Raw genomic sequence first — 25,939 nt, 5'->3', positions numbered from 1 at the left:
CACATATGGCCTCCTTTGATGCTGTGTGGTCCAGCTTTTTCCCAGAGTGTTAATGCGTGCTCCGTTCCCAGCCTGTTTCAGAGAAGGACAGCAAGATCTGGCCATCTCTGTGAAGACACAGGTCTGGACAACATCAGAGGCTGTGGGTGAAAGCTGCCCTCTGCATGTTCGGCAAGTCCTCTGCTCTTAGGCTGTTTTACCAGGTGTGGCCGACCCCAGATGTGCTTTAAAAAGACACCATCTGGAAGGGCTTTCTATCGGCAGCATTTAAATCCTGATGTGCCCGCAGATCCAAGACCTTCAGGGCCCGCTTGGGTGAGGGTTTCCCTTTCCTTCATCACTACCCTCTCTATCCCTAAGCCGCGGGATCTCCCGCGTACCCAGGCCTGAGCTGCCCTGTGCGGGCTCCGGGAAGGACAAGGGAGAGAGCCCAAGCCCCGTCCTGCCGGGACCACCCGTCCCGGTGCCGCCAGCGTCCCTCCGGCCGCCCCCGACCCCTTCCCAGGGCCGCCACTGCCCGCCGCGCTCCCGGGCCGCCCGGCGCATGCGCGGTGCCGCCGCCGCGCGGTGGCTCCTGCGGGGACGCGGGCGCCGGGGCCGCCGCCGCGACGTGTTGCGCTCGGAGCCCCGCATGGGCTGTGCCGCACCGGCTGCTGCGGCCGCGCCGCTCCCGGCCGCCCTGCTGCGGCCGCGCCCGGCTCCGCAGGCTCCAGCTGTTCGCTGGGATGCCATAAAGGACCTCTGCGTTCCCGCAGTTCATTCCGGGCTGCTCTTGCCTCCTCCTCTTCCTCCTCCCCACGGCTGCGAGCCCCTTCTTGAACTGCTCCGCACGCTATCGCTGTTCGGTGCAGGCGGGCATTTCTATGCGAGCGCCAGCCGCCCGCTGCTGTAACGAGCATCAGCACATCATCCACCTCTCGCTCCGAAACCGGAGCGATTTCATTACTTGTGGTGGTGCAGGCACCATTTTTCGGCAGGAAGGTCCAGTGTAAGTTTATTTTTGGCTTCTGCTCGTCTGTACCGGCCGTCGGTTTTGTTCACCATCCCCCGGGAGCCGAGGGAACCGAAGTTGCCAGGTAAATGCCCCCTTCCTTGTCTGCAGCACTTCGGGAGGCGGCTCCGGTCTGCCTGGTTGCATGGCTGCTGCGCCTCTGTGTTGTACAGCACGGGTTGCGAAGCAGAGGCAGCGCTTAATGGCACAGCTGTCACCGGGCATCTCGTGTCGCCGCCCGCCTCTCGTGATCCGGCTCCGCACGGCTGCGGGCAGCAGGAGGCTGTCGGGCGCCGCACGGCCGCTGCCGCCGGGGTCGCGGCCGCCCGCTCCGCCCGTACCGCGCTGCCCGGGCCGGCGGGGGCTGCGCGCTGGGCGGCGGGGCCGGGGGAGCGCACGGTGCCGCTGCGGCAGCGCGGCCCGGCCGCGGCCCCGCCGTCACCGCTGTCGGTGTTGTCCCCGCAGGCCGGGCGGGCGCCGCCCGTCCCCGGGGAAGCCCGGCGGCGTGAGGCCGCCCGCCGCCGCTGCTTATGCAACACATCATCGATAACCACCCCGACATGGCCACGGCGCTGCTGGCGGGCGAGAAGCTGAAGGAGCTCATCCTGCCGGGGCAGCAGGATGACAAGGCGGGCGCGCTGGCGGCTCTGCTGCTCCAGCTGAAGCTGGAGCTGCCCTTCGACCGCGTGGTCACCATCGGGACCGTCCTCATCCCCATCCTCCTCGTCACCCTCGTCTTCACCAAGAACTTTGCCGGTAAGGGCGGCAGGACGGGCAGGGTCGTGTCCCAGTGCATGTTGAACGAGACCACTGGTGCTGAGATACCAGCCAGCCTCGCCTTGGCGGGTGGGGACAGCGGCAGGGCGGCAGCGGCCACTGCCTAAGAGCCACTTGTGCCCGGGGGGGGGGCCGCTGCCCCTCGTCGTGGCGGGCAGGACAGTGGTGTTACCTTGGTGGGCAGGGGAGTGGTGTCGCCGTCCGGGCCGGTCCCTGACGGGCACAGCTGCTGCCTCTTGCCTTGGCTGGCAGGCGAGGGGTGGGGAGGTGTCCATTGCCCAGCAGCAGGTGAGAGCTGGCGTGGGTGACAGAGCAGGTTAATGCTCGAGGTAAATCCTGGACAGGTCGTGAGCTGGACCCTGGTTGATGTCAAGCATTGTCCTGATGTTACTTCAGGCGTCTACAGCGTGAGTGTTAACTGGCCTACCAGGGAGAGGCTGATGCTTTCGTGGAGACTGATACTATATATGGAACCCCATGCAGTGCGTTTTGCCAGATTGTGACAGTGGAAATCACTGGTATGTTTCTGCTGAGGGTCATCTGGCATAAACTGGTAACAGTTTAAAAGCCTGGTTTGAGTGCCCATCACCACTAGTCTCAGAAGGTCAAGTTTTGGTGAGCCTTGAAAATTACTGATCCAGTAAACTGTTATGACACCTTTTGGGCTACTAACATATGTGTAAACATTGTTTTGCTGTGAACGAGATTGTATTGTAGGCTTGATGAGTGTAGCTGCCAGTGCATGAAGCTCCATACTGAAAATCCATGGGAAATTATTAGTGCTTTAGTGCTTTAATATGCAGGACTGACCTGGCAGTAGCTTGTGAGGTTGGTGAGAATTGGCTGTAGTTAACCAGTTTAAACATACCAGGATCAGGCTCTTGCTTTGCATGCTGCTTTGGGATTGACTTCCAGATCTTAATACTTGTTTTCATTATGAGGTAAAGTTAAATCACCTAGAAGTATAACTGCTTGCAAATGGAGTCTGAAGATTTTTCTTAATTATATTTCAAACTTTTTTCAATCTACCTCAAATTTTTAAAAAAAATAGTTATATAGCTCAAAATCTTCAGCCACAGTTAATTAGAACCTCATCTTTTGGATGTTCTTCTGGAGGTATCTTGGAGAAACCATGTTTACAGGGTACATGAAAACTGGCTCTTCATAGTAACTGAAAGACAGGTTTCAAGGTCACCTTTAAGGATCCTCTGTGGGATGCAAAAGTTTTGTGATCACTTCCTCTGCAGAGAACTAAGCTAATAAAAAGGCAATCCTACAGCAGCTCACGAGAGTGCATGCTTACATATATGCTTTCATACTGTTTGAGATGTACAGATTGGAAGCTCAGTAGGCCTGAAGACAGCCTTGGATGCAGGCAGGGTCATGCCCCTTTCATGTGTGTTCCTTGATATAGTGCAAGATTGCTAGCAGAAGCCCCTTGAAGCCTCTCTGCTTGGTCAGACAGGCACTGTTGCTCCATATGAAGAAGTCACCTGAGGCTGCAGATCATAGAGAAGTATCAAGTCTGAGACTCAGATTTATGCAGTGGATGTCCCTCTGCAAGGCTAAACTGTAGTCCAACACATACAGAAGAAAGAGGGGCTATTGAATTTGCTCACATCTGCCTATATTTCTGCTAAGTTTATTTTGTGCTGTGGAAGACTATTATCTAGGCTCAATTATCTAGTTGTGTTCCAGATTTGTTTTTCAGAAGGACTAAAAGCAATGTCACTTATGTCTACTTATGGGCTGTGTATGCTGATTTAACCCAGTAAGATAGAGAGCAGTAGCCTATTGTGTCCTGCCAGGACAAAACATATAAGGTAACACAGAAAACACCCTTACATCTCTGGGAAAACATGGGATAATGTTCTTCTCTCATATGATGTCATGTTTGTTCAGATGGTCTGCAGTTAGAAAAATAATATGGGAAAAGGAAAAAATCATGCAAGAGAATGTAATAGGAAAAGTCTAAGTATCTAATAAAACTAAATAGATATTTTTTTAAGCTTGAGTTGAAGAGTTCCAGGTTAGTGAATTCAATTCTCCTTCCACAGAGTTCAAGAGCAAAACTTAGATTAATTTTAATATGATCTTAATCAGATGTTCCTCTTTTAATGAAATAGTATTTACTCAGACTTCTTTGCTAAGTCAGGCATGTCCAGAGATATTGACCCTGGTAATAACAGTAGTTCAGCTGGATTCATGCTTACTACTGATTCTACAGTTTGTGTTGTTTCACCCATACACTGTCACCAATCTTGAAAAATATCTTGTTTGCTTTGGATACTGCTTCTTCTGTGCAATTTAAATAGTAGCTATGCAAGTACAAACTTTGCTGATGAAATTGAGTAAGGTACCTATTGCTGTTTGGTTGTGAATATCATAATAGCTTCCCAAACTTTGCTTTGGGCCCTTGTGGGCTTATCTGATACCTGCCATTATTCCTCACTCTGTTAATGATATCCAGTGCAAGCTATGTGAAGATACCACCATGCCACTAAACTGAAAACAAGCCCCTTTTCTGGGGTCTATACCATCTTACTTAATCAGTATTGGTAAAGCTTTTGGAACAATGGTGTGTGCACTCGAGACATGAAAATGTAGTTGTCTAAAAGCAGTGGTTTCTCACAAAATTTTTTTGCTGAGGATTGGAAGAACCCTCATGATCAGTGGGTAGAGGAGATAGAGCCACTTATCTAGTTTGTGTGTGTGCAAAGTGTAACTGAAAATCAAGACCAACTGTACAGTCTGTCCAACAACTCTAGTGAGAATTGGTCAGGCAGGGTGGGTGTCCTGCCCTGGGGGTGTGCAGAAGGCACCCCATCATCATGGGAAGCCTGGGAGTCCCCAAGCAGTAGTAAGTCTTCTGGGGCCAGAGCCTGCAAGGAAGCACGTATGAAAGCAAAGTTCAGCCCTACAACAGAGGACAAAAAAAGAGCATGGTGTTTATTTAAAAGATTGTAATTGACAACCTTAAAAATCATTATGTCTGTAGTATAATGTATTGTATATTCTATTTTGCCTGTTGCTGCAGATAAAGCTACTTAGTTGATTATGTTGTTTTAGTGCCATGGGCAAAGTCATTGTTTAGGTAAATGCATGTGCTCTTCATGTAAGTGATTTGTTTGCCCTTGAATTGGAATGTTCTGATCTTTACATTTCTTTTAAGTAATTAAATGACAAATTACTGTTTTAGTAGCATGAGGCAAGACCTAATTGTTTAGGAGATACTATGCCAATATTATGAAAAAATCACAATTCATCTGAACTTAATGTGTTATAAAAGACTTTAAATTAGATATTGTGCTTTGCTTCTATTACATGTATCATAGAATGGTCATAGAATGGTTTGGGTTGGAAGGTGCTTTAAAGATCATATATTCCAACTCCCTGCCACAGACATGGATGCCTTCCATTAGACCAGGCTACTCAAAGCCCTGTCCAGCCTGGCCTTGAACAGTTCCTTGAAGAGATGGGACATCCACAACTTCTCTGGACAATCTGTTCCAGTGCCTCACCACCCTCACAGTAAAGAATTCCTTCCTTGTGTTCAGTGTAGAGCTACCCTTCTCCAGTTTGAAACCATTGTCCTGAGATACAGGCCCTGCTAAAAGTCTGCCCCCATCATTCTCAAATACCTCCTTTAAGTACTGAAAGGCCTCAGTATGGTCTTCCTGGAATCTTCTCTTTTCCAGGCTGGACAACTCCAATTCTCTCAGCCAGCCATAGAAGTTCTCCATCCCTCTGATCATCTTCATGGTCCGTCTGGTCTTACTCGGGCAGATGTTTCCTGTGCAGAGGGCTCCTGAGCTGGGTGCAGTACTGCACGTGGAGTCTCATGAGAGTAGAGAAGAGGGCTCTCAGCCTGCTGGCCACGCCCCATGTTGTGCAGCCCTGGATGCTTGGTGTCCTTACAGTGGCTCGAGGTGGAAAGGGGAGTTGTCATCCCTGGTGTGCTTTTGCTTTATAAATCAATCTGTAACATAGCTAAAATGTATTGGGAGATAAGGTTTTGTTTCCATACTTCATTACGAGATGGCAGTGCATTTTGGGTGAAATTGAGCTCTCTGCAGGAGGAAGGCAAAGGGCAGACACACTACTAGGATGTGCTCCTGAAAGTTAAATCAGGCTGCAAAGGAGGCAGTAAGAGCTTGACCATTGATTTCAATGGGGACAAGAGTTCACTCAAATGGCTGAAGATATGATTCTTGCACTGGCCCCCACTTCCTAAAGGTTTTTCACAGGAGGAAAGAAAGTCATGTAGCTAACCTCCTACAGTGTAATTTCTGAGTCTCCTAATTCTCCTTTGTTTTTCAAGCAAACCAGTCTGATTCCACCGCTAGAAAGTTAAAATAAATCCATGAGCCATATTTTTACTGAGCGTAAGATCATCATAAAGTCATCTAAGAGCGATATTCAGCTACCCAACACAAAGAAAGCCCACATGAGCACTACAAAAGAAGAAAGAATATTATTTCTCTAAAACTCAACCATGAATGGACTTCATATAAAACTGGCATATTCTCTATTTAGAGGCCAATGTATGATGACCTTGAGGATAATAAAAGTTTTGAGGCATTTTTCTGTCACCTAGTGGATGGTATCTGTATTTAATTATGAGTTTTCTGGTTTCCCGGAGTCAGAGGGCTCCCAGAAGGCAGCATAGGCTGAAGGAAACCTCTCCAATAGCAGTGTCTTTGTTGAGGTAACAATGCGTGCAGTGAGTGGTCCCAAGGGAACTTTGGTTTGCTCTGGTTTTGTTTGAAAATTGCTTTAAAGATAACGACTACATTTTTTATTTAAATATGAGAGCAAATGTGTTTGAAATTCTGTCAGAACAGTCACATAACCCCCATCCTATATAGTCCTAGGCATCTTCTGGAGGACTCATGCAGATGTGTATGCAGTGCTTTGCAGAGATCCATGCTTGCATTTGACTCTCTGAAAGTTGGATTTCTCATACTGAGCTTTTTATTTCCTAGCAGTTAGTTATTCTTGTGCAAACTAGAAATAAAATACAACCAGTATGAAGCTCAACACAACCAGCTCAGATTTGATAGCACTGTGCTGTCCCAGTGTATGAATAGGTGACTATACCAGGTACTGCCTGGTGGTAAAGCAAATTTTGTCTGTTAGTATAGGTTGTCACTTTTGTGTTTCCATTTTAGCTGCATTGAAGCCTGCTGGATTGTTCCCTTTCCTATGATAAAAGTTTTGGGATTCTTTTTATTGGAAGTGTTTCTTTGTTAACCTAAGTCAGCCTTAGGTTAATATTTAGTGAAAGAAATGGTAATACACGAAACTTAATTAAATTTTAGAAGGTAAGGATTTAAGGTACATAGTTTTGGTCCAGCTGAGTCTGTGTTGGTTTTCAGAAGTGGTTTTTAGTTATAAAGTTTCAGTATCTCTTGTCAAGGCATGGTCAGTCTGGAATGGTATAGCTATAGATAAACAAGATTAGTCCATCAGCCTTTCCATTTTCATTTCCTTTCCAAAATGCACAGAATGTGGAGTATTAGATTGCCAGTTTGAGGTGGGTCTGTTTGATGTTCCATGTTTTTTATCCTTCACTCTCCCTGGTTTTGCCATAGTATCAGTACACACAAGCTGCAGCCACAAGTAGGATGCTGCTGTGTCTGTAGGACACATGCTGTATCCTCTCCTCCATGACTGGCAATGGTGCTACAGCAGCAGGTGGCAGCCTTTGGTATTGAGTGTCTCATGGCATTTGCTGAACTTTCAGGACTCTCTTCTATAATCCAGTAGATACAGAGACACTTGGCTTTCATGATGTGCTGCTTAGTTCTTTTGTATCACTTAATGGTTTTAGTGAGTGGTTTAAATATTCCAGTGTTGTGCTGGGTTGAGAAGCAACCCCATCAGTAATGTCTGTGGGAAGTTCTCTCCGTAAGGGACCAGAGAGTGGTTGGTTCCAAAGGAAATTACTTTGCTGGTTTTGTTATCTTCACAATATTGAAATATTTTGGCTTCCAAGCTGATGTTGTAATAGTATTGCTAAGTCATATCCCTCTTGTACAGTGCCTCATACTCTCTATTCACAGTGAATTACTCTTTCCATATTGCAGTCATGTTTGCTTTTCCAACCCAAGCTGTTAAATGCCGGTACTTTATTAAAATAAAGCAAAGCATTCATCCAGTTGATTTTTATACTTTAGTCAAAAGCCAAGCTTTGGCATTGGTTTTCATGCTAGGTTCTTAAAACAGTGCCTACAAAATACAAAAGAGGTTGCTCAAAAATACTGTATTTCTGTGTCTCTTAGCAGTTGTCTAGTTCAGCCCTCTACCATCCTTCTGCTAGAAAATTTTCATAAGAAAGCAATGGAAGGAAACAGTGTTTAATGGCTGAAGTGTCAGTTCAAGGTTTTGTGTTTTATTTTCTGATTTGTAATAATTTGTATAAGCAATGCTTACATTACTGTGTAATACAGTATACACATGAGTTCAATGTCTTTTTCAGTTTTCACCCTACAGTATGTTTGAAATAGTATATATATATATTTTTATCTTATGAGATGGAGTTTTATTTTGTTTTTCTGGTCACTTTTCTAATTTGTATTTCTGTTTTGAATTGTGTCAGGATAATTACATATGCTTATTTAGCTGACTTACCTAATAGATGGCTTTTGATCTTACTTTCAATCTTTTCTCTCCAACTGCACTTAAAGAAAGTGAAGATGGCATTTTCCCAAGTGACTTTGTTAGTGCTAAGAGTATAGAGCCAGATTGTTTAGTGTATGACAAACTGATGACACCAGTGCAGAAATTGTTTCTGAGGTGATATTAGCAGAGAAAAGAGAATTTAAGGGCCCTTTACACACACACAAACTCGAGATGTGCACAAGATAAACTAGCTGGGACTCCATGAGTTCTGATCATTTAAGGATTTGCAGTTACACAGATGAAAGGTGAATAGAACTGTATTCTTGAGGAAATGCATGAGCCATGCATCATTCCACTGCAGTTCCTAGGGACTGCAGATATTTTTTCCGTCATAAATTCCATTTCTCAGACTTCATCAATACACATACATCATCATTTTTTAATCATGTCTTTAATGACTTGTGTTGTGATGCACTAAATAGTTATTTAGTTGTTTTGCACTGGGTGATTGGGAACTTGCACTGGGTAGTTTTTCTATTGCACTATGTCACATTGGTCTATTCCACACACCTTTCCCCTCCCCCCCCAAGCCTCAGGTGTGATGGGCTCTCCCTGACCTGCTCCCCCCTCCCCTTCTCCTCACCTGTGTCCCATTGGATGTGGCCCCTTGGTTCTGCCCCACCCATTTTTCCCTGGGCTCAAAACCCCCCGGGAGGACACACTCGCGCTCTTCTTCTTCTGGACGTCACCAGCCGCCTCGGCCTCTGTTACCCCTGAGGTGTCACCTGGATCTGAGGTGGCTCCAGACAATAAACAGGATTTGGTCCTGAGGAGAAGAGCGCCTTTCGTCTTTTACCTGTGTCCATGTAGGATCCCCAGCCCGTGCTCAGAGGGGACCAAAAGGGAATTCCTACAGACCTGTTTGCATTATTAACCCCTTCATTTTTTCAAGTGTCATATGTGGGAAGAGGTCCAAAATACGGATGAATTTTAGCTTACTACATGCTTTCAGATAACCCACAGATTTGAACAGATGGTCAAAAATATTTTTGCTTAAGAGCTACTTAATTTATTCATCTTTGGTAGAAGGAAGCCTTGTGAATAAATAAAGAGTAAGGTCAAGACTGTTTTTCAAAGCTGCCCTGAATTATTTGAGGCTCTTTGTTGTCTCTAAACTAGATAGAAATCATGTATCCATGATGTAGAGGAAACTTCAGCTTGTGTGGTTTCTTACATCTATAAAAGTCTTCAGGAAGAATCTGCATCATCACTGAGTTCCTTGGGTCCTCTCAGTATTAAAAATAGCTGCAGTGGACACCCTCATTACGTGTATATGTTTAATTACAAAAGATGAATAATTTCACAGTGGACTGGCATAGCTCTTGTAAATTTCTTCTTTTTCACATGATACAGGATTTACTCTAAGAAAAACACTGAAATCAGGATGAAAATTTACATCACTGGGGGTTTTGTCCCAGTCATGTATTATACTCTTGCATTTGAATGGGGAAGTGCAGCTGTTCACTATGATAGCAAGCTTTGTTTGTTTTTATTTAGTGGCACCAAGCCTATCATGCAGACTCAAAGTTCATGGAGTAATCCTGCAGCCAGGTGCTGAGATGTGTGGTGTGGTTTTTGCAGCTCAGAGCTCAGTGTCTGTTTCTGGAGCATTTTAGTTTTCTGATGAAGTAATTATTTCACATTTTGAGGTTGAGGTACCTTATCTTCTGTGAGATTGTGTGAGATCCGTGTTTTCTTCAGGAGGTCAGGAGACCTCCACACTGGAAGTGGCAGAGACCTTGGGAGCCTCGGGTGGCGGATTGTTCTGTCTCTTCTGTGATGAATTAAAACAGTTCTGATACTTCACAAAACCCAATTTCTGTACACATGGAGGAACCAGTTTCCCAAAAGCATTAGACCAGCCATCTCTGCCCTCTAAATACTATGTTACTAAAATAATGTTATTACCTAATGAGCTAACTGTTGGCCCTTTTCTTCTTTTTCAATATCAACTTCTCTGGGTGCTGTGTTTATGCCAAGAGGTACTTAATACAAGCCATCTTTTTAATTTCTAGTTATTAAATAATAATAATGCAATAGAACAAATGTGCTATTTTCTGTTGCTTCCTGTGGTTGGATTTTGTACTTGATCCTCGATTTAAGAAGCCACCATGGTTCATGTATCATAAGTTCCACTGGATTTTCATTATTCATTTCATTTCAGCATTTATTCTTGCAGTGTACTTCAGGTGTTACTGCAGTCCACGTTACCATACTGTCTGAGTGCATGTAGTTGCTTTGGGGTTCCATCCCTAGCGGTTTTTGACCTTTGCAAAACATTAAAATATTATTTTCACACCTTACTACTTCTCCTGTGTAGAAGATCTGAAATTCCACATCACTGAAATTCCACTCACCTCCTCATGTAAGCACTAATTTTAGAAGTAAACGTTATTCAGATCTCTTTTGTAGGACTGACTGCATGGCTGAATTTCGTTAATTATTTTTAGATTAAGACATTCCTTTAAATTCAGATCTAACCTTCTCTCAAATCTTGGAATCAATAGTCCAGTCACTATAAATAAGCTCTCTTTTCAGTGACTTTAGCACCTTGCTGCATGGCCACCACATGGTAGAGGGCAGCTCATTATTGAGGATGCATTCCTGTATAGGAGCAGCCTAAGGGATTTCATCGAAGTGTTTCTGCACCTTCCTCGTAACAGTTGCTATTTCCAACACACCAGACAAGTAGGAGTAGGTGTCTGTTTTTCCTGACTAACCTGGGCAGGTGTACAAAGCCTTAAGCCTCAAATGGTCAGTAAGGGTGAGCGTACCAGCTACTTTTAAAAGAGCCAGTGCTTATTACATACAGGAAATATGGTTCTGTAAATTCATATATACATTAGGAAAGTGCATTGTTAATTCATTGATTCTACAGATCCATTGATTCTGCAGATTCTACTGCAGCTCAAGCAGCAGTCCTGCAAGGCAAAAAAGACCCAAATTGGAAATACAGGGAGACCTGCTGCTACCCTTGCACTTCAGTTACCCTTGTGGGTGATCCATTGCCAATCAATCTTTGAAATTGCTTATCTACATCTCATTCATTATGACTAATCCTTACAGAGTATAGGTCAATAAAACTTAATAGCAGCAGTGGTTTCCTGTCTCATTTTTTAGGGACTTTCTTTTCAAGATTTTTTTCTTAAACAGGACAAGTGGTTTCAGAGATTGGGCAAAAAAGGCTTACCTGGCCTTGCTGATCATGGAGAAATTTGTACCTTAGGAGGACTTCATGGGCATGGAACTTGTATTCAGACTGGAAAGAATATTCCCTAAGAAAGGTAAAGGTATTGTCTTCTTTTTCTGTAAAACTAGTAATTCTTCATAACTAGCTTGCTAAGTTAAGGCTTAGTTTGATGGATTTTTTTTTCTCATTTATATGAGTAAACTCAGTGAGTTAAATAGGACTGTATGACACACAAAATTATTTTCAGGGATCCATCCTTACACTGTACTAATTTCTAACCTTTAAATATCCTTTAAATAAAGTATTTGAAATAAACTAGTTAAATTGAATTTTTCCTTTTGCTGACAGTTAATTTGGGTATTAGCTAGAATTTGTTAAAATCATTTGAAGCAGAATTACATATTCCTTGTGGGCTGTGTGACTGGGATGGAAGACATGTATACTGTTTAGATAATATTTTACTTTCTTAGACTACATTTTCAACCTCAGTAACCTAAATGTCTTTATTCATTTTTTCCAGAGAGAAGACGATCCAGGACATTTCTTCTTTTCCGTTTAAAAATTGCTGAAAAAGTACTAAATAAATTATTTCTGTTTCTAAAAATAAACAGTTTGCTACCTGCTTTCTTGTGCAATCCTTTTAGTACCCAAGATGAATGAGGCATGTATGTCAGATTGCTTACATGTATGTGCCACAAAGCAGTATGATAAGGAATACCTTTGTTAAATATTGGCATTTGTTGCTGAATTCAGGGAGTTTCTAATTTATTTTGTGTATTAGAAATGTGTGTACTGGGAAATGATGAGCAGGGAGATTCAGAGATTCTACCTAAATATTGAATTTCTCCTTGGAGACAAGTGGAGTGGACTGCACCAGGAGTGTTTCAGAGATCTTGACTGGATTGCCAGCTTATCTTCAGAGGCTGGTTGGGCACAGGAATGAGGATGATTTAGAGCTCTCTTCAAGAGGGCAGAATACGAGTTGCTACGAAGCACTAGGCTAGTGTGAGTCTGCAGTATATTTTACTCAGTAAGTATAGTTATCAATATACTTACTTACCTGATACTTAGCTTGGGTCTCCAGCAAGAGTGTTTAGGCACTTGTCCAGAGGCTGGGAGATCCAGGCTGTTCAGCAGCACCTAATCACCAGTTCTGCTGCCTGCACCCTGTGTGGGGTAGTGGCAGTCATGCTGAATGGTAACTAGATCCTTGAAGAAATCTTCACACAAGAGGCATACTTACCTTTGCCTTGAATTAAATTTTTTGCTTTGCAAGAATTTTCATATTTTTTTACATTTCTGTATTATATTTTCTCAAAACTGTTTCATTTTTTTTCTGTCTGCTGTTGGAAAATTGTACTGTTTCTTTTGCTTTACTCAATTATTGCACTGGAATGCTAAATAATGCATTTCAGTGGGAAGATTAATGAAGTGTGATTTCTTTTTCTGGAGTAAATTCTAAAAGCTGGAGGTCACAGGAGGCATTTACAATTTGTTACATGGTTTATATTTTGACAAATATACTTTATTCTACTGGGAATGCAGCAGGTATGAAAAATCATTTGCCCAGTTATGTAGGAGCATATGCTGTTTATTATTAATATTTTCATTTTTTTTGTAATGCCTACCAAAGCACTATAAATGTGTTGTCCACATTTATTTAAATAACTTTTGCTTATAATAATATTTTAGAAGCTTTATAACTACAGCATCAGCTCTTCAAAGAGAGATGCATATGCCAGATTTTATGCACTGTGAGTAATCACATCAACTTAACAGAAATGCCCAATGCATGCAGTTGCTTAAGTCTTTTCAGAAGCAGGTCTGACTTTTTACAGCATTGAATGCTAAGAGATTGTCACTGTCACCTTTATTTGTAAGTGCTGAGTGTGTTAGATGCAATTCACTCACTTTCCCAGGAAGACTTGTAAAATCTTAACTTTGAGTAGACAATGGAGGGTGATGTGTATCTGCAGTTTCACTGTATCTTCTTGACAGTGTCATTTTAGGCCACATTTCTTGCAAAGTGTTTCTTGTTATAGATGGGCAAATAGATGCACACGTGTATGCACACGCACACAGCCTCCTTGGTGAGCTGTGCTTCTGGCATCTCTTCCTTCTGTTGAGATGCAATCCTGAGGCCTGAGCTCCAGCCACATGTATGTCTGTGATAGCCTTCTAGATGTATTTTACTGGATGTGTTCTTAATGCAACTGGCCATTACATTCATTTTTTGAAATGGCTGTTTCTCAAAAATTTAAAAAAAATACTGCTGCAGGGATCAGCCATTCTTGCTGGACATGACCTAAAGAAGATGAAAATTCACTTTGAGGACAATGAAGCATTGTCCCTGCCTGAGCAGGATGCAGAGGCAGGTTGAGTAGCCTCTGTCTTTGGAGGTTTTCAGACTGACAAAGCCCTAATCAAGGTGGTGTGAAATCAGTCCTGACTCTGCATTGACTGGGATGTGGGACTCAGCATTTCTATGATTTTGCATTGGGGTATAATTTCAGGAAATGGTTTAGGAAATGCAGTCATGACATTTTTCCTCTGGTAACTCCATTTCCGCGTCTGAGATTCATTTCTGTAGTAGGAAGTTTTACAAGGGTTCCAACCCCAAACCTTAGCATTCTGGCCCCTTTCCTGAGGAATCCAGAACCTGGAGTATTATAACTCCAGTTTGAAATTTAGCAGGAGATTTATTTTTCTAACATATTTTCATGCCTAGCACTTGCAGCCTGAAAAAATGGTGTTTAATTCAGGGCCTCTCTCTCAAAGAGAGGCCCTGAATTAATATATATTTAACTCTCAATTAATACTATTTAACTCTGAATTAATATATATTTAACTCTCAAAGCTCTCAAAGTTGAATATATATTAAAGTATACAGAGGTTGGGAAATCACTGAAAGGAGGTGGCTGACCTTGGATTAGGAACAGTAGGAGTGGGAGCGTGTGCCTGCAGGAAGCCCCCAAGCATTTCTCCAAGCCTTTTGTAAAAGCAGCAGACTTGACAGCTCCTAGCTTCAGTACTTTCACTTCACTCCTTTCCATACTGTCCGGATTCTTTCTAAAGAGTTTTTTTGAGCACAACCCCTTCCTTTATCCCTCTCCCTACCTTGAGTGTCTTCTGCAGCCATGCACTTTCATTCCCCTGAGGTACGACTCCTGTACCACAAGACCTCCCTCAAGTCACTTCTCTCCATTTCAGAAATGCTAAAAATGATGGGATAGGGTGAGATGTTGCAGAATTGAGCATGTGAAAAAACTTAGCTGCCAAGGGATTTTAATTTCTCAAGTGGCATAACACAATCAGTTATATAGAAAACTAAGTAATTCTGTGTTATTTATTTCATCTTGATTGCATGTCTGAAAAATGCAGTCAGATCTCTCTCATACCTTATCCTAGAGGACAGTTCTGCAGATTTCTAGAAGCTACTTAGGTGCATACTGAGCAGGATAAAATGTATTTATGTACAATTGCTGAAAACATCTGACATGTTGAAAACAGGGAAATGAAGCTTCTTAGCATGCATGTTTAGGCTTATGTTATTGTGAAAAAAACATCACATATTACCATCAAAGCCTTTTTTTTAATGTAGTAACTATTAGGAATATATCTTTCAAGGAGCAGAGAGACAGATTATTTTTATGGGCTTTAGACCAGATAACATTGAGAGGATGACCAATCCACTCAGCCTATATATAATAATGCTCCCTAAGGTTTTAAAAATTTTTCTTTACAACACTTTACTTCACTGCCGTACACAATTAAACTGTGGTGTTTCAGGAAGAAGCTGTATTTCATGATGGCTGGAATGGCTGTATGAAAAAGGACCTTCACAAACTGCATAACAATTTTCAGGATGAAAGAAGAGTATCAATAGAAACTTTCTGTATTTATGAATATAAAGTTAAAAGAAAGTGCATTTTGTATATTGCATAATCCAACATCAGAGCTGTGATTTTAACATCACTGCAACCTTTTTTTAATGCTACTTACCTATCAGGAGGACATTGTAAAACAAAACAAAAAAATCTGCTGTGTCTTCTTGAAACTGCATTAAGCAGAGGTCTCACAGCTAGGTGAGTTATATGTGTGAGAACAACTTGTTCCTCTGCTGTCCTCATCAGATCTGCAGTTAAGCTATACGTCACTGCCAACTTTCATAACAAGATTAGTTATTGACATGGTACTTTTCTTTTTCATTAATTAATGATGGACACAGGCTGCAGTAGAGAAGAAACAGTCCCATACCCTACTATACCTGGATCAAACACGTTTAGGGTGTTTGTTAAATGCCAGGTTAAATGTTGCCACTGTCTAAGAAGTAACATTCACAAAAGCTAACTCCAAACCTGGTATGGATCCTGCTTGGCAGCCTCTTGTCAATGAAGAGAGGCAGGTTCTTTGTCCAGGCAACAGCTAAATGAATCTTTTGCTTTGAATCACTTCAGAAGGGAATTCCTCTCTTCTCAGTTGTCTGGACCATTTCCTGGGGGAATGAGCTTCCAAGTTTGATGCAATGCTTTGTGAGTCAAGTCCTGTGATGAGAGAGTTAAGCTAAATATCCTTGTGGAATAACTTTACCAAAATTTATGGCATTCTCTAACAGTAAATATAGCTCAAAGATAATGCTGAGAGAGGCTGTGGCAGCCCCATCCCTGGAAGTGTTCAAGGCAAGGCTGGCTGGGGTTTTGAGTAGCCTGGTCTAGTGGAAGGTGTCCCTGCCCATGGCAGGGGAGCTGGGACTAGATGATCTTTAAGATCCCTTCCAGCCCAAACCAATCTGCAATTCTATCATTCCATATTAGAAAATACTGTTTGAATAAAGTAGTGTTGGAACCCCACTGCTCTCACTTCAATCAGTTATCAGAAGTCCCACTGGCTCCACAGAGGATTCATTTTTGTTTGAAGGGTCTTGGGATTTACACATCATACAATGAAAATCATGCCAATTTTGCAAATATGCAAAGAAAATACTAGACTAGTAGCAACAAGGTACAAACATTGAGTAAGAGTGGGACACCATGCTCAGCTGGCCAAATAAATTAGAGGTCTTTTACAGCCTCACAGACAATTGGGCCAGATAAAAACATGACAGAGGAAAAGAGAAAAAATTCCTCTCACGTGATGTTTGCTTTTCCTACTGTTTGGGACAGCCTCATTTTGCAGCCTGTAATGCAGCTGGTCAGTCCAAACTGGAGTTCTGAAGCTCTTTAAACTTTTTTCACCAAAGCAGTGGCAATGGATGGAGTGCAGTTAGTCTCTCAGTGATCTGTCCAATGTAAATGTAAAGTGTTAAGACTTTTTCATTTGTTTCTCTTTTTTTAATTTATAAAGGAAAAAGATACTGGATTGTTGTTGTATATATATGTGATTTTGGCAAAAGTCACCCTAGCTTTTGTGTCTCAGTGAAGGGACCTGAAAGAACTAATCAGTTTGTTTGATAGTAGTAACAGATGCAGGAATCAAAAAATAATCCTTATGGATTTGTAGGAATACTTGCTGCTGTTTTCCCAAATATTTGTGATGTTGAGACCTAGGATAAATGAACTCATGTATGCCACAGAAAACTTGGTTTCATATTGGAAACTTCTACTGGGCTTAGGGATACCCAATTAAAAAAAATTCTGCTTATGAGAAACATAGCATTCTGCTTTTCCTTTTTTTACCCCATGGGAACATTTTTACACAGGAATCTGTTTGGTCTCCTAGGGAATTCTACAATAGGTCTTTGATAGTAGGAGATTAAATTTTTGTATGCATCCCTTCATGGGTAGGGTTAGGAGACCATGTAATTACAAAACCAAGGGAGTCAATGAGCATTTTTCTTATTACATATGTCTGTAAGTACACAAAAATAGTTGAAATGGAAGTGCTTTAAGCTATCCTTTGAGACTGAAGTTAGATCATTTTAAAATAGTCTTCAAAATTGATATTAAAGTATTTGCAGGGCATACTCACTTTACATGTTGTCTTGAGTAGCAGCATTTATTCTGTCAACTCTGTTTAAGTTGGTAGTATTAATTCTCTCTAGGTCACAGAAGAGGTTTATACCTCCACACCAAAGAACTAACTTCTGCTTTGCTCACAGGTGAAAAGTAACTGGTCAAGTAAGGAGTCATTTTTTAAGCCAGAAAGATTATTTTATTTTTAATATTCTATTTATTGTTATCAATATGATATTTTTTTGTTTTCATTTTTATTATAAAGAGTACAGTGCCACCATGCTCTTCCAGGGAGCTGTTCTTGATCTGAAGCCAGAGCAGGCTTGTGTTCTTGAGCAATTCTTAAGTCAAGAGAGCATGCTTCCTCCTATGGGTCTCATTCTGGGAAGTTTTCTAAAGGTGTACCAGAATACTGTAAAATATATTCTCTTTGTTCTACCTGTCAAAACATTAAAACATGGTCTTCCTTTTTGAATAAGATGTCTTCATAATGGTCATTGTTCTTTGGGAAATTAATGCTGCTTTAGCTTTTACAAGTTTTTCTCTCTTTCTTTCATGTACTGCTAGAAAAAAAAAATTATCATGTAAGAACATAATTTACCTACTGGGTCAGCACCCTTATCTCAACATTCTGTTCATGATGGTAAAATACAAATGTTTAGAAGGAGTGTTAAAATAGACAAGTATGTGCTGTAATTTCCTTTGACAAACCCTCCCATCCTCCATGTTTCCAACTGAAACATTTCCTGAGAGAAAAATTGCATCACTGTGAATTTAAAAATCATTGCTATACTTTGTCTCCTGTTACTTTGTCTGATTTCTTTCTTGATCCCCAGTATTTGTTTCTTCCGTAATATGATCTGAGGGCGAGTTGCATTTAATTAGACATTGTGTAAAAAACCCAAAGTTACAGTTTCAAATGTAGAATTTAATTTTCATACTGATAAATAGTTAACACACCAGATTCTGTCCTGGTCAGTCACACTTTTATTCAAGAATATTAGCTGAGAGGGATACAGTTGACTAAATCCTTGTATGTCTCAAGTTTCATTTTTTTCTACCATATCAAATGAGTTGACTTTGTTAATAATTATTAAAAACATTGCCTTAAGCTATTTCTAACTTTTTTCTATCTAGAAGAATGCTTAGCTGGGATGAACCTTAAATTTCATCTAATTTTCAGCATTTGCATGGAACATTCTCAGCTACTGGCTTTGTAGTGAATATCAGGTCTTTTAGCTTTACAGAGTTCATGTCACAGTTGCTTAGGATATTGTTTTCAGAGAGGTCATTAAACCAAAATATGTATTTCTTGCTGATATTTCTAACTCAGGCTCATTCTAAAACTTTCAGGTAAATAGTTTTGCCATAGGGTTTGCGAGGATGCATGCAGCCTGAGCTGGCTAATATATGTGGAGGGCTTAATGGTCATGTAAAAATAGAGTAAAATAAAATTTATATAATTTGAAATGTTTATTTTCCAGAGCTCCTTTTGTAGGTTAAATGCACAGCAGTGACTTTTCTCTCTGTTATACAGAGGAGCCAATATACTGTTACACACCACACAACTTCACCCGCGATCAAGCCTTGTATGCCAGAGGATATTGTTGGACAGAATTAAAAGATGCCTTGCCAGGAGTTGATGCCAGCCACTGGCCCTCCTTGTTTGAGCATAAGTTCCTACCTTATGCACTGCTGGCTTTTGCTGGGATAATGTACATTCCAGCTCTGGGCTGGGAATTTCTGGCCTCCACTCGACTGACTTCAGAGCTTAATTTTTTGCTTCAGGAGATTGATAACTGCTACCACCGTGCAGCTGAAGGGCGGGCACCAAAAATAGAGAAACAGATTCAGTCCAAAGGCCCAGGGATAACCGAGAGAGAGAAAAGAGAAATCATTGAGAATGCAGAGAAGGAAAAAAGCCCTGAGCAGAACTTGTTTGAGAAATATCTGGAAAGAAGAGGACGAAGTAACTTTTTAGCTAAGCTTTATCTTGCAAGACATCTGTTCATCATCTTTTTAAGCATCATACCAATCACATACTTATCCACCTACTATGCTACACAGAAGCAAAATGAATTTACGTGTGCACTAGGTGAGCCTCCAGACAAAACGAGCAGCTCCAAATTGCACATCCGAGTGAACTGTAAACTGCCATCTGTCCAGCTCCAGCGGATTATTGCTGGTGTAGATATCGTTCTCCTCTGCTTCATGAACTTGATAATCCTCATCAACTTGATTCACCTCTTCATATTTCGCAAGTCTAATTTCATATTTGATAAACTGAACAAAGTTGGAATAAAGACCAAGAAACAGTGGCAGAAGTCCCAGTTTTGTGATATTAATATTTTGGCCATGTTTTGTAATGAAAATAGGGACCACATAAAATCATTGAACCGTCTGGATTTTATTACAAATGAAAGCGATCTGATGTACGACAATGTGGTACGCCAGCTGCTCGCGGCATTGGCCCAGTCCAACCACGATGCCACTCCAACCATGCGTGATTCAGGGATTCAGACCATAGACCCAAGTGTTGATCCAGCAGACATTGATGCTAATGAGCAGCTCATCATTAAGAGGCCAAGGAAGAAGATGAAATGGATCCCGACTACCAATCCCCTTCCCCAGCCATTCAAGGAGCAGTTAGCCATTATGAAGGTTGAGAACCATAAGCCTGATAAACCGAAGCCCGTGCGGAGAAAAACGGCGACAGACAGCCTTATAGCTCCGTTGTTGGAGTCTGCTGCAAAAACCTCTCAGCAATCGTCCGCTCATAAGAGCGAGCCAAATGCCATCCCAAGCACAAGCAGTGAAAAAAAGCACACACGGCACTTTTCCTTGGATGTTCATCCATATATACTTAGTAGCAAAAAACCCAAACCAGAGGTTCAAGCCATCCCCTCGATGCCTACATCAAAAAGCCAAGAGGGTGGATTTTTAAACCAGGAAGAGAATGTTGTAGTGCATGTTACCTCCTCTCTCAAAGGTACAGTATGCCATAATGCCCATACCACCTTCACAGGCCATAATTTACATAGCAATCTTAAGAAACTCATGAGTTTATTGAAACTATTTGACCTGCCTTGCTAGATTTGGGGACAGCTAGTAATCTCAAGGTTTGCAGGTCTCAGAAATAGAGGTTCTCTCTCTTTGACAACTATAGAGAGGGTAAGGATTATTACAGGTAGAGCTGTACAAAACAGGCTGCAGGCTGTTGCTGTGGGTAATGTTTCAAATGTAAGCAGGTTTTCACAACTACAAATGTGGTCATGCCTTGCCAAGGAAATGAGGAGTGTTTGGCTTCCATGATACCCTTCCTGCTCCACCAGCACCTGGCACGTTTTAAACCTGCCTTATTTTCAAGTCATATGGAAACTGCCGTGGTAGATGACCAGTACCCTGAGCAGTAATAGCCCCTTAGGGGTGTGTGGGAGACTACTAATGGCAGTTAAATCTGCCTGTGGAAAAAAGATCTCTTAGACTACCATCTCTCAGGGGTTGTCATATGTTTGTCACCTAGAAAATCAAAACTCAGTTTGTTGACATTCTTTTTCACACACACTTTAAATTGCCCTGTGTCTTATGTGGACCAGAGGATGGATGCTCTGAAGTGTGGGTGCTGGTCAGGGATTCAGGATTTCTGCCATTCCCTTCCCATATGGCCTCACAGGAGACGCTCTTTCTGTACCTTGGTTCCCTGTTTGTCTTGTAAAGCCTGTCTCTTTCTTAACTCAAGGGAGTGTTTCAAATATATCAATAATTGCTAGGGGCTAGGATGATGAGGAAAGCCATTTGAACATTAAGAAAAGTGATAGATCAGTAAATAAACTGATAGACAGATATCTTCTTGTTTATTTTTGTAAGCTACTGACATAAGAAAGAAGCACTATGCAGTTGAAGTTACAGAAAAATCTGTATGTACTTAAAGCAATGGCTCTCATCTCATTACAAGCTAAGACCTCCCTCTGGGCTTCGACAGACTGACCTCTACCGTCACCCCACTGCCCAGCAAAGAAGTGATTTGAGGTATAAAAGTTTCTGTCACTTCCAAATCCCTATGCTCCTTAGAGTCCTCCAACTCCCCAATGTGCATGTGAGCTATTCTACAGCATTCTTTATCCAGTCACCTGCTCTGATTTCAACTCCTCAAAACTGCTGGGGTTTTCTGGTTCAATTACCTTAATCTAAATTAGTGATTGAATAATTTAAGGGCAAAAAATAATTACTGGAGTTTTGGGGCTCTGCGACTCCCCATTCACATTAAAAATTTTCAACTTTGTTTTTGAATTAGACCTACATTGAAGTCCATCAGGTAAGGCAGACTTACAAATTCTGGAGACTTCAGTTTATGACAAATTGCTGAGTTCTTTCTAAAGACAAGTGGCTTACAATGTGTAACCACTAGTTTTTCCTATTGAAAATATTAATGCCTTTTGTATTCCATCCTTTGGATTTCAATAGTCATTGCATTTGTCAAAACATTCAATCATACTGTTTAAAAAACACCGGCCAGAGGGGAATAAATATACTTTTCAGTTGTTTCTTTTCTTCATTTTACAAAAATACCATTCACATAAGGAAGCATGAGCATGCTTAAAAAAGAGTGAGATTTACAAACCCCACTTCTTGTTTGTCCTGTTTCCCTGAGCTTACAACCCTGTTGTTTTGAAACAGTCCTGTTTGGATTTCTCAAAGGGTCCCAAGAAAATTCAGTTTGGGATCCTCTTCTGATCCCACTGAAATCAGTGGCAAGACTGCCAATGACTTTTATTGGTTCAGGACACTCCTCGCTGATGGACTGGAATGGTGAAAGACTACCTGTCCTTTATCTGTCTGTTTTGTTCTCTTGTAGACACCCCTCATCCTGCAAAAGAGATCCTATACTCATCTGAGACATGCAGAACTGTGCCTGCTGCTGCGGCTTTTGTCACATGCAACCACAACCATATAGCCACCACTGCTGCTGCCACCAGTATGGCTTTGAACCAGGTCAAGCCAGAGCCGACCCCTGCACTGAGCTGCAACCCAGCCCACCCTTTGCTGCACATCAACACGCTGTACGAGGACCATGAGGAGGAGGTGTCCAACATGATGGACAATGGGATTCACTCACCGACTGACCCTGGGGAGATGCTCTCCATCCCCACCCCGAAGCAGATCAGGCTGGCGACGTTTGACGAGCCGATGGCAATGGTGAGCTCGGTGGAGTACTGAGGGCCCCGGCCAGGCCCAGGAGCAGTGCTGGCCATGGTCCCCCAGCAATGCAACTCACTGCATGAGCATGGAGAGTCTTCTCACAGACTATAGCTTCTGGTAATAACACCAAACGGTTTTTCAGGATCACATCATAAGCACTGTCAGTCATTTGCAAAATAAATCTGGTGGAAATAGACCTTTAACACTAAGACAACCATTAGCTCTAACTCTAAACAATAGCTTCCTGATTTAAATGGGAATTAGCACAATTTATGAACATTAAGAGTCTAATGGCATGCCACAGCAATTTTAGTGAGTGTTTAAATCCTTTGCATTCAGAATCACTGATTAAACTTAACATGGAAGTGAGGTATACATTTTTATGGCAGCAGTTAAATAAGAGTTCTTTTCTAAGCAGGGAGGATTTTTTTTTTAATTCAGGATTATGAAAAAGTTATATGCAAGCAAAATTTGTGTTTGTTTGTTTATTTAGCTCACTGATGTTGGGCTTGATGAAAACTTAGCTGAAAGGGCCGTACTACCACCAGCATTTAAGTGCAAAAGATTGATACACTCAATCTCTTGCATTTATAAATGAAAATACCTGAATTATGCCCCGCCCTTTAACATGCTTATATGTTTGATGGAAGATGATTAAATTAAGAGTTTATTTTTTTAAATATATTTTACCATGGAAAAAATTACTTTAATAACTTTTCAAACCAGGTGTTACTTTTAACAAAATGTGTAGAAGAGAGTCATTGTAGCTGCTTATTTTTTCATAGTGTATTTATGAACCAGGTTAGAAACTTTCATGGGTGCTTCACTGATACAAACAATCTTACAGAGGTCATTACTAAATATCTTACAAAATATGAAACCAGCAAACCTGTTTTCAAGTAACACACAGTTAAAGTCTATTAATTCAGTTCTACAGATTTGGCTAGTCCTTGATTCAGCAAAAAATAAGGCCATGGATGACACTGAAATGACTCATGTCTAAAACTAAGCACACACTGAAATGGCTTTGCTGGATCTGGGCTCTAGTGAAGGCAGACAATAATGCTGCAGTATGTGCTATCACTGATTCAGTATTTGCCATCCTTGGCTCAAAGCACATCTTCATGCCCATCTTCCTATAATTACAATATGTGTGATCTAATAGAAAACTCTAGTATAACTAAAAGTCTATTAAAAGTGTATCATGCAATAACCATTCTCAGCAAAATTATAGTGAAACAAAAAGTGACTGTGTAAAACAATATTCCTAGCTGCATTCAGAATTACAGACTGTGTGTGTTTGCTTCAAAATTATGTATAATGGTAGAAAAAAATATGCAGCACAAATATGGGACTGAAATCTTGAGTTTATTTTTAATTTATTACCTCAGACATGGATATATTATACCAATAGTTAATGAAAATAGTACTGAAAATAAATGCTTATTATTCTGAAAATTTTAATGTGTACTACTTCCTAGATTAGTGTTACAACCCACCTCTGATACAGGGAAACTGAAGTTCTTGTCAATAGATCCCTTGGGGTGGATTAGAGTGAAATGACACTGAATGACCAGTGTACATCTTTTGAGGCAAGTTTGTTTCAAAACAATTTGGTTGCACTGGAAAGGAGGTATATAGCCATTTTGGTTCTTCTCTATACAGTTATAAAAGTATGACATAGAAAATATATAAGAAAAAAGAAAGAGAAGGAAAGGACAAGAGTAGATAGTGGGGAGGAAAGATGTCACTGCCTGTGGATTCAGCAAAAAGACTTGATTGTTGCAATTTTGATGTCCATGGTTGGAGTCATCCTGGCAGTCTTGATCTCTTGGGGAAAACACCCACACAACAAAGAGTTTAACAGCTTACATACATTCAGGCTTATGTGGAATGCCCCAGTACTTCCCCCAGGGAGGGGTTTTCTTTGAGTGTCTTTTGATGGTTTGTGGCCCCTTCCAGTGACATGATTGCTTCTTTGGCCCTGTTTCTGACTGTGCCAGTTGTGCCTCCTTAGGGATGAATAGCTTCAGGCCTCTGTGTGAGCACCCAACACCTGCTCTGGGAGGGAGTTTTATGCTGTCAGCCTTACTGGGGGAGAGGAAATTGGTATGATGAAAAGCATTACCTCATCTCTGCGGATAGGTTTCTTAACAGCCTTCTACCTTATCTAGCATAAAAATGCTTTGTTTAAGACATCAGTCCCACATTATGAGGGAAACAATAGCAGAGCTCAACCAGCCCATCCAAGTGAAGTTCGTCCATCACACATTGTTACATACAATGGGGATTTCATGATAAGCGGTATGTGGGACTTGCAATTTACATATGTAAAGCCACCATTCCCCCTTACGTTAATTACTTCAGTTGTGCCCAGCTGCACGGCCTCTTTAGCCTGAACAGCCCAATACCATAATGGCATCAAGGCACAGGACAGGTACTGCCAACAGGGCAGAGGGTTGGGGACAGCTGGAGGACCTGGCTGTAACACCCCGAGGTCTCGGAGCACTGTGCATGGAGCTGATGGGGGACATGGAGCTCTCTCCTGGGCTGCTGGGAGATAGGAGTGCAATGGCTCCTGCTGGCTTGTCTCCTTCCAGCCCTGGGAAAAGGCACTGGTGTGACTTCAAATAACAAATCTACACCTGCATAGCCTGGGTCTCATTCCACTCAAGGTACAGGAGTGGAGCACTGTGACAGGATTGCAGGCAAGGTCAGTGCCTGGCTTGATGGGTTACTGCCAGTCACTCAGAGTCACCTGAAAGCAATGGCACGTAGCTTCTGGACATGAGTCAAATGCCCCACTGCAATTTTTTAGATGAATTAAAACCATTATAGTGAACTTGTTAGGCACCAATAAATAAGTAGGGAAAAAAAAAAAAAAAAAAAAAAAAAACAAAAAAAAAAAAAAACAACCAGAAAATTGCCATAAGACTTGCTACTAAAAGCAAGGTGAAAGAATAGGACCCTGAGGCCAGTTTTAAAGTGATGTAACTCCCTTATACCAGTGTACTTTCAATTGTCAATAGGCAGTGTGGTGAATTTCTTGCTGGCTGCAGCCTCTCAGCTGACAATTTCACAGATATGTGGGGAAATCCTTGAGGCTGCCCATTCACTCTCCACTTGGTACAGTTACATAGGTCAGTA

The 25,939-nt window shown here is 41.7% G+C and overlaps 1 protein-coding gene across 3 annotated transcripts; it reads left to right on the top strand.

Annotated features, from left to right (window-relative positions):
* The first annotated feature begins 602 nt into the window (after positions 1–602).
* On the top strand, positions 603–24,244 carry PANX2 (pannexin 2). Of its 3 annotated transcripts, XM_053944133.1 has the most exons (5): positions 603–1,076; positions 1,457–1,747; positions 19,131–20,582; positions 21,549–21,622; positions 22,449–22,532. In XM_053944133.1, the coding sequence occupies exons 2-4, from the start codon at positions 1,522–1,524 to the stop codon at positions 21,578–21,580; spliced, it is 1,710 nt and encodes a 569-aa protein (XP_053800108.1). In that variant the 5' UTR covers positions 603–1,076; positions 1,457–1,521; the 3' UTR covers positions 21,581–21,622; positions 22,449–22,532. The 3 variants fall into 3 exon arrangements, with proteins under 3 accessions (XP_053800108.1, XP_053800105.1, XP_053800107.1); XM_053944130.1 differs by lacking the exon at positions 21,549–21,622 and having other exon boundaries at positions 22,449–24,244; XM_053944132.1 differs by lacking the exons at positions 603–1,076; positions 21,549–21,622 and having other exon boundaries at positions 1,658–1,747; positions 19,078–20,582; positions 22,449–24,244.
* The last annotated feature ends 1,695 nt before the right edge of the window (positions 24,245–25,939 follow it).

Source organism: Vidua chalybeata, chromosome 5 (genome assembly GCF_026979565.1).
Source record: "Vidua chalybeata isolate OUT-0048 chromosome 5, bVidCha1 merged haplotype, whole genome shotgun sequence".
Taxonomy (NCBI): Eukaryota; Metazoa; Chordata; class Aves; order Passeriformes; family Viduidae; genus Vidua; species Vidua chalybeata.
This window is presented reverse-complemented; position numbering and strand designations above follow the sequence as displayed.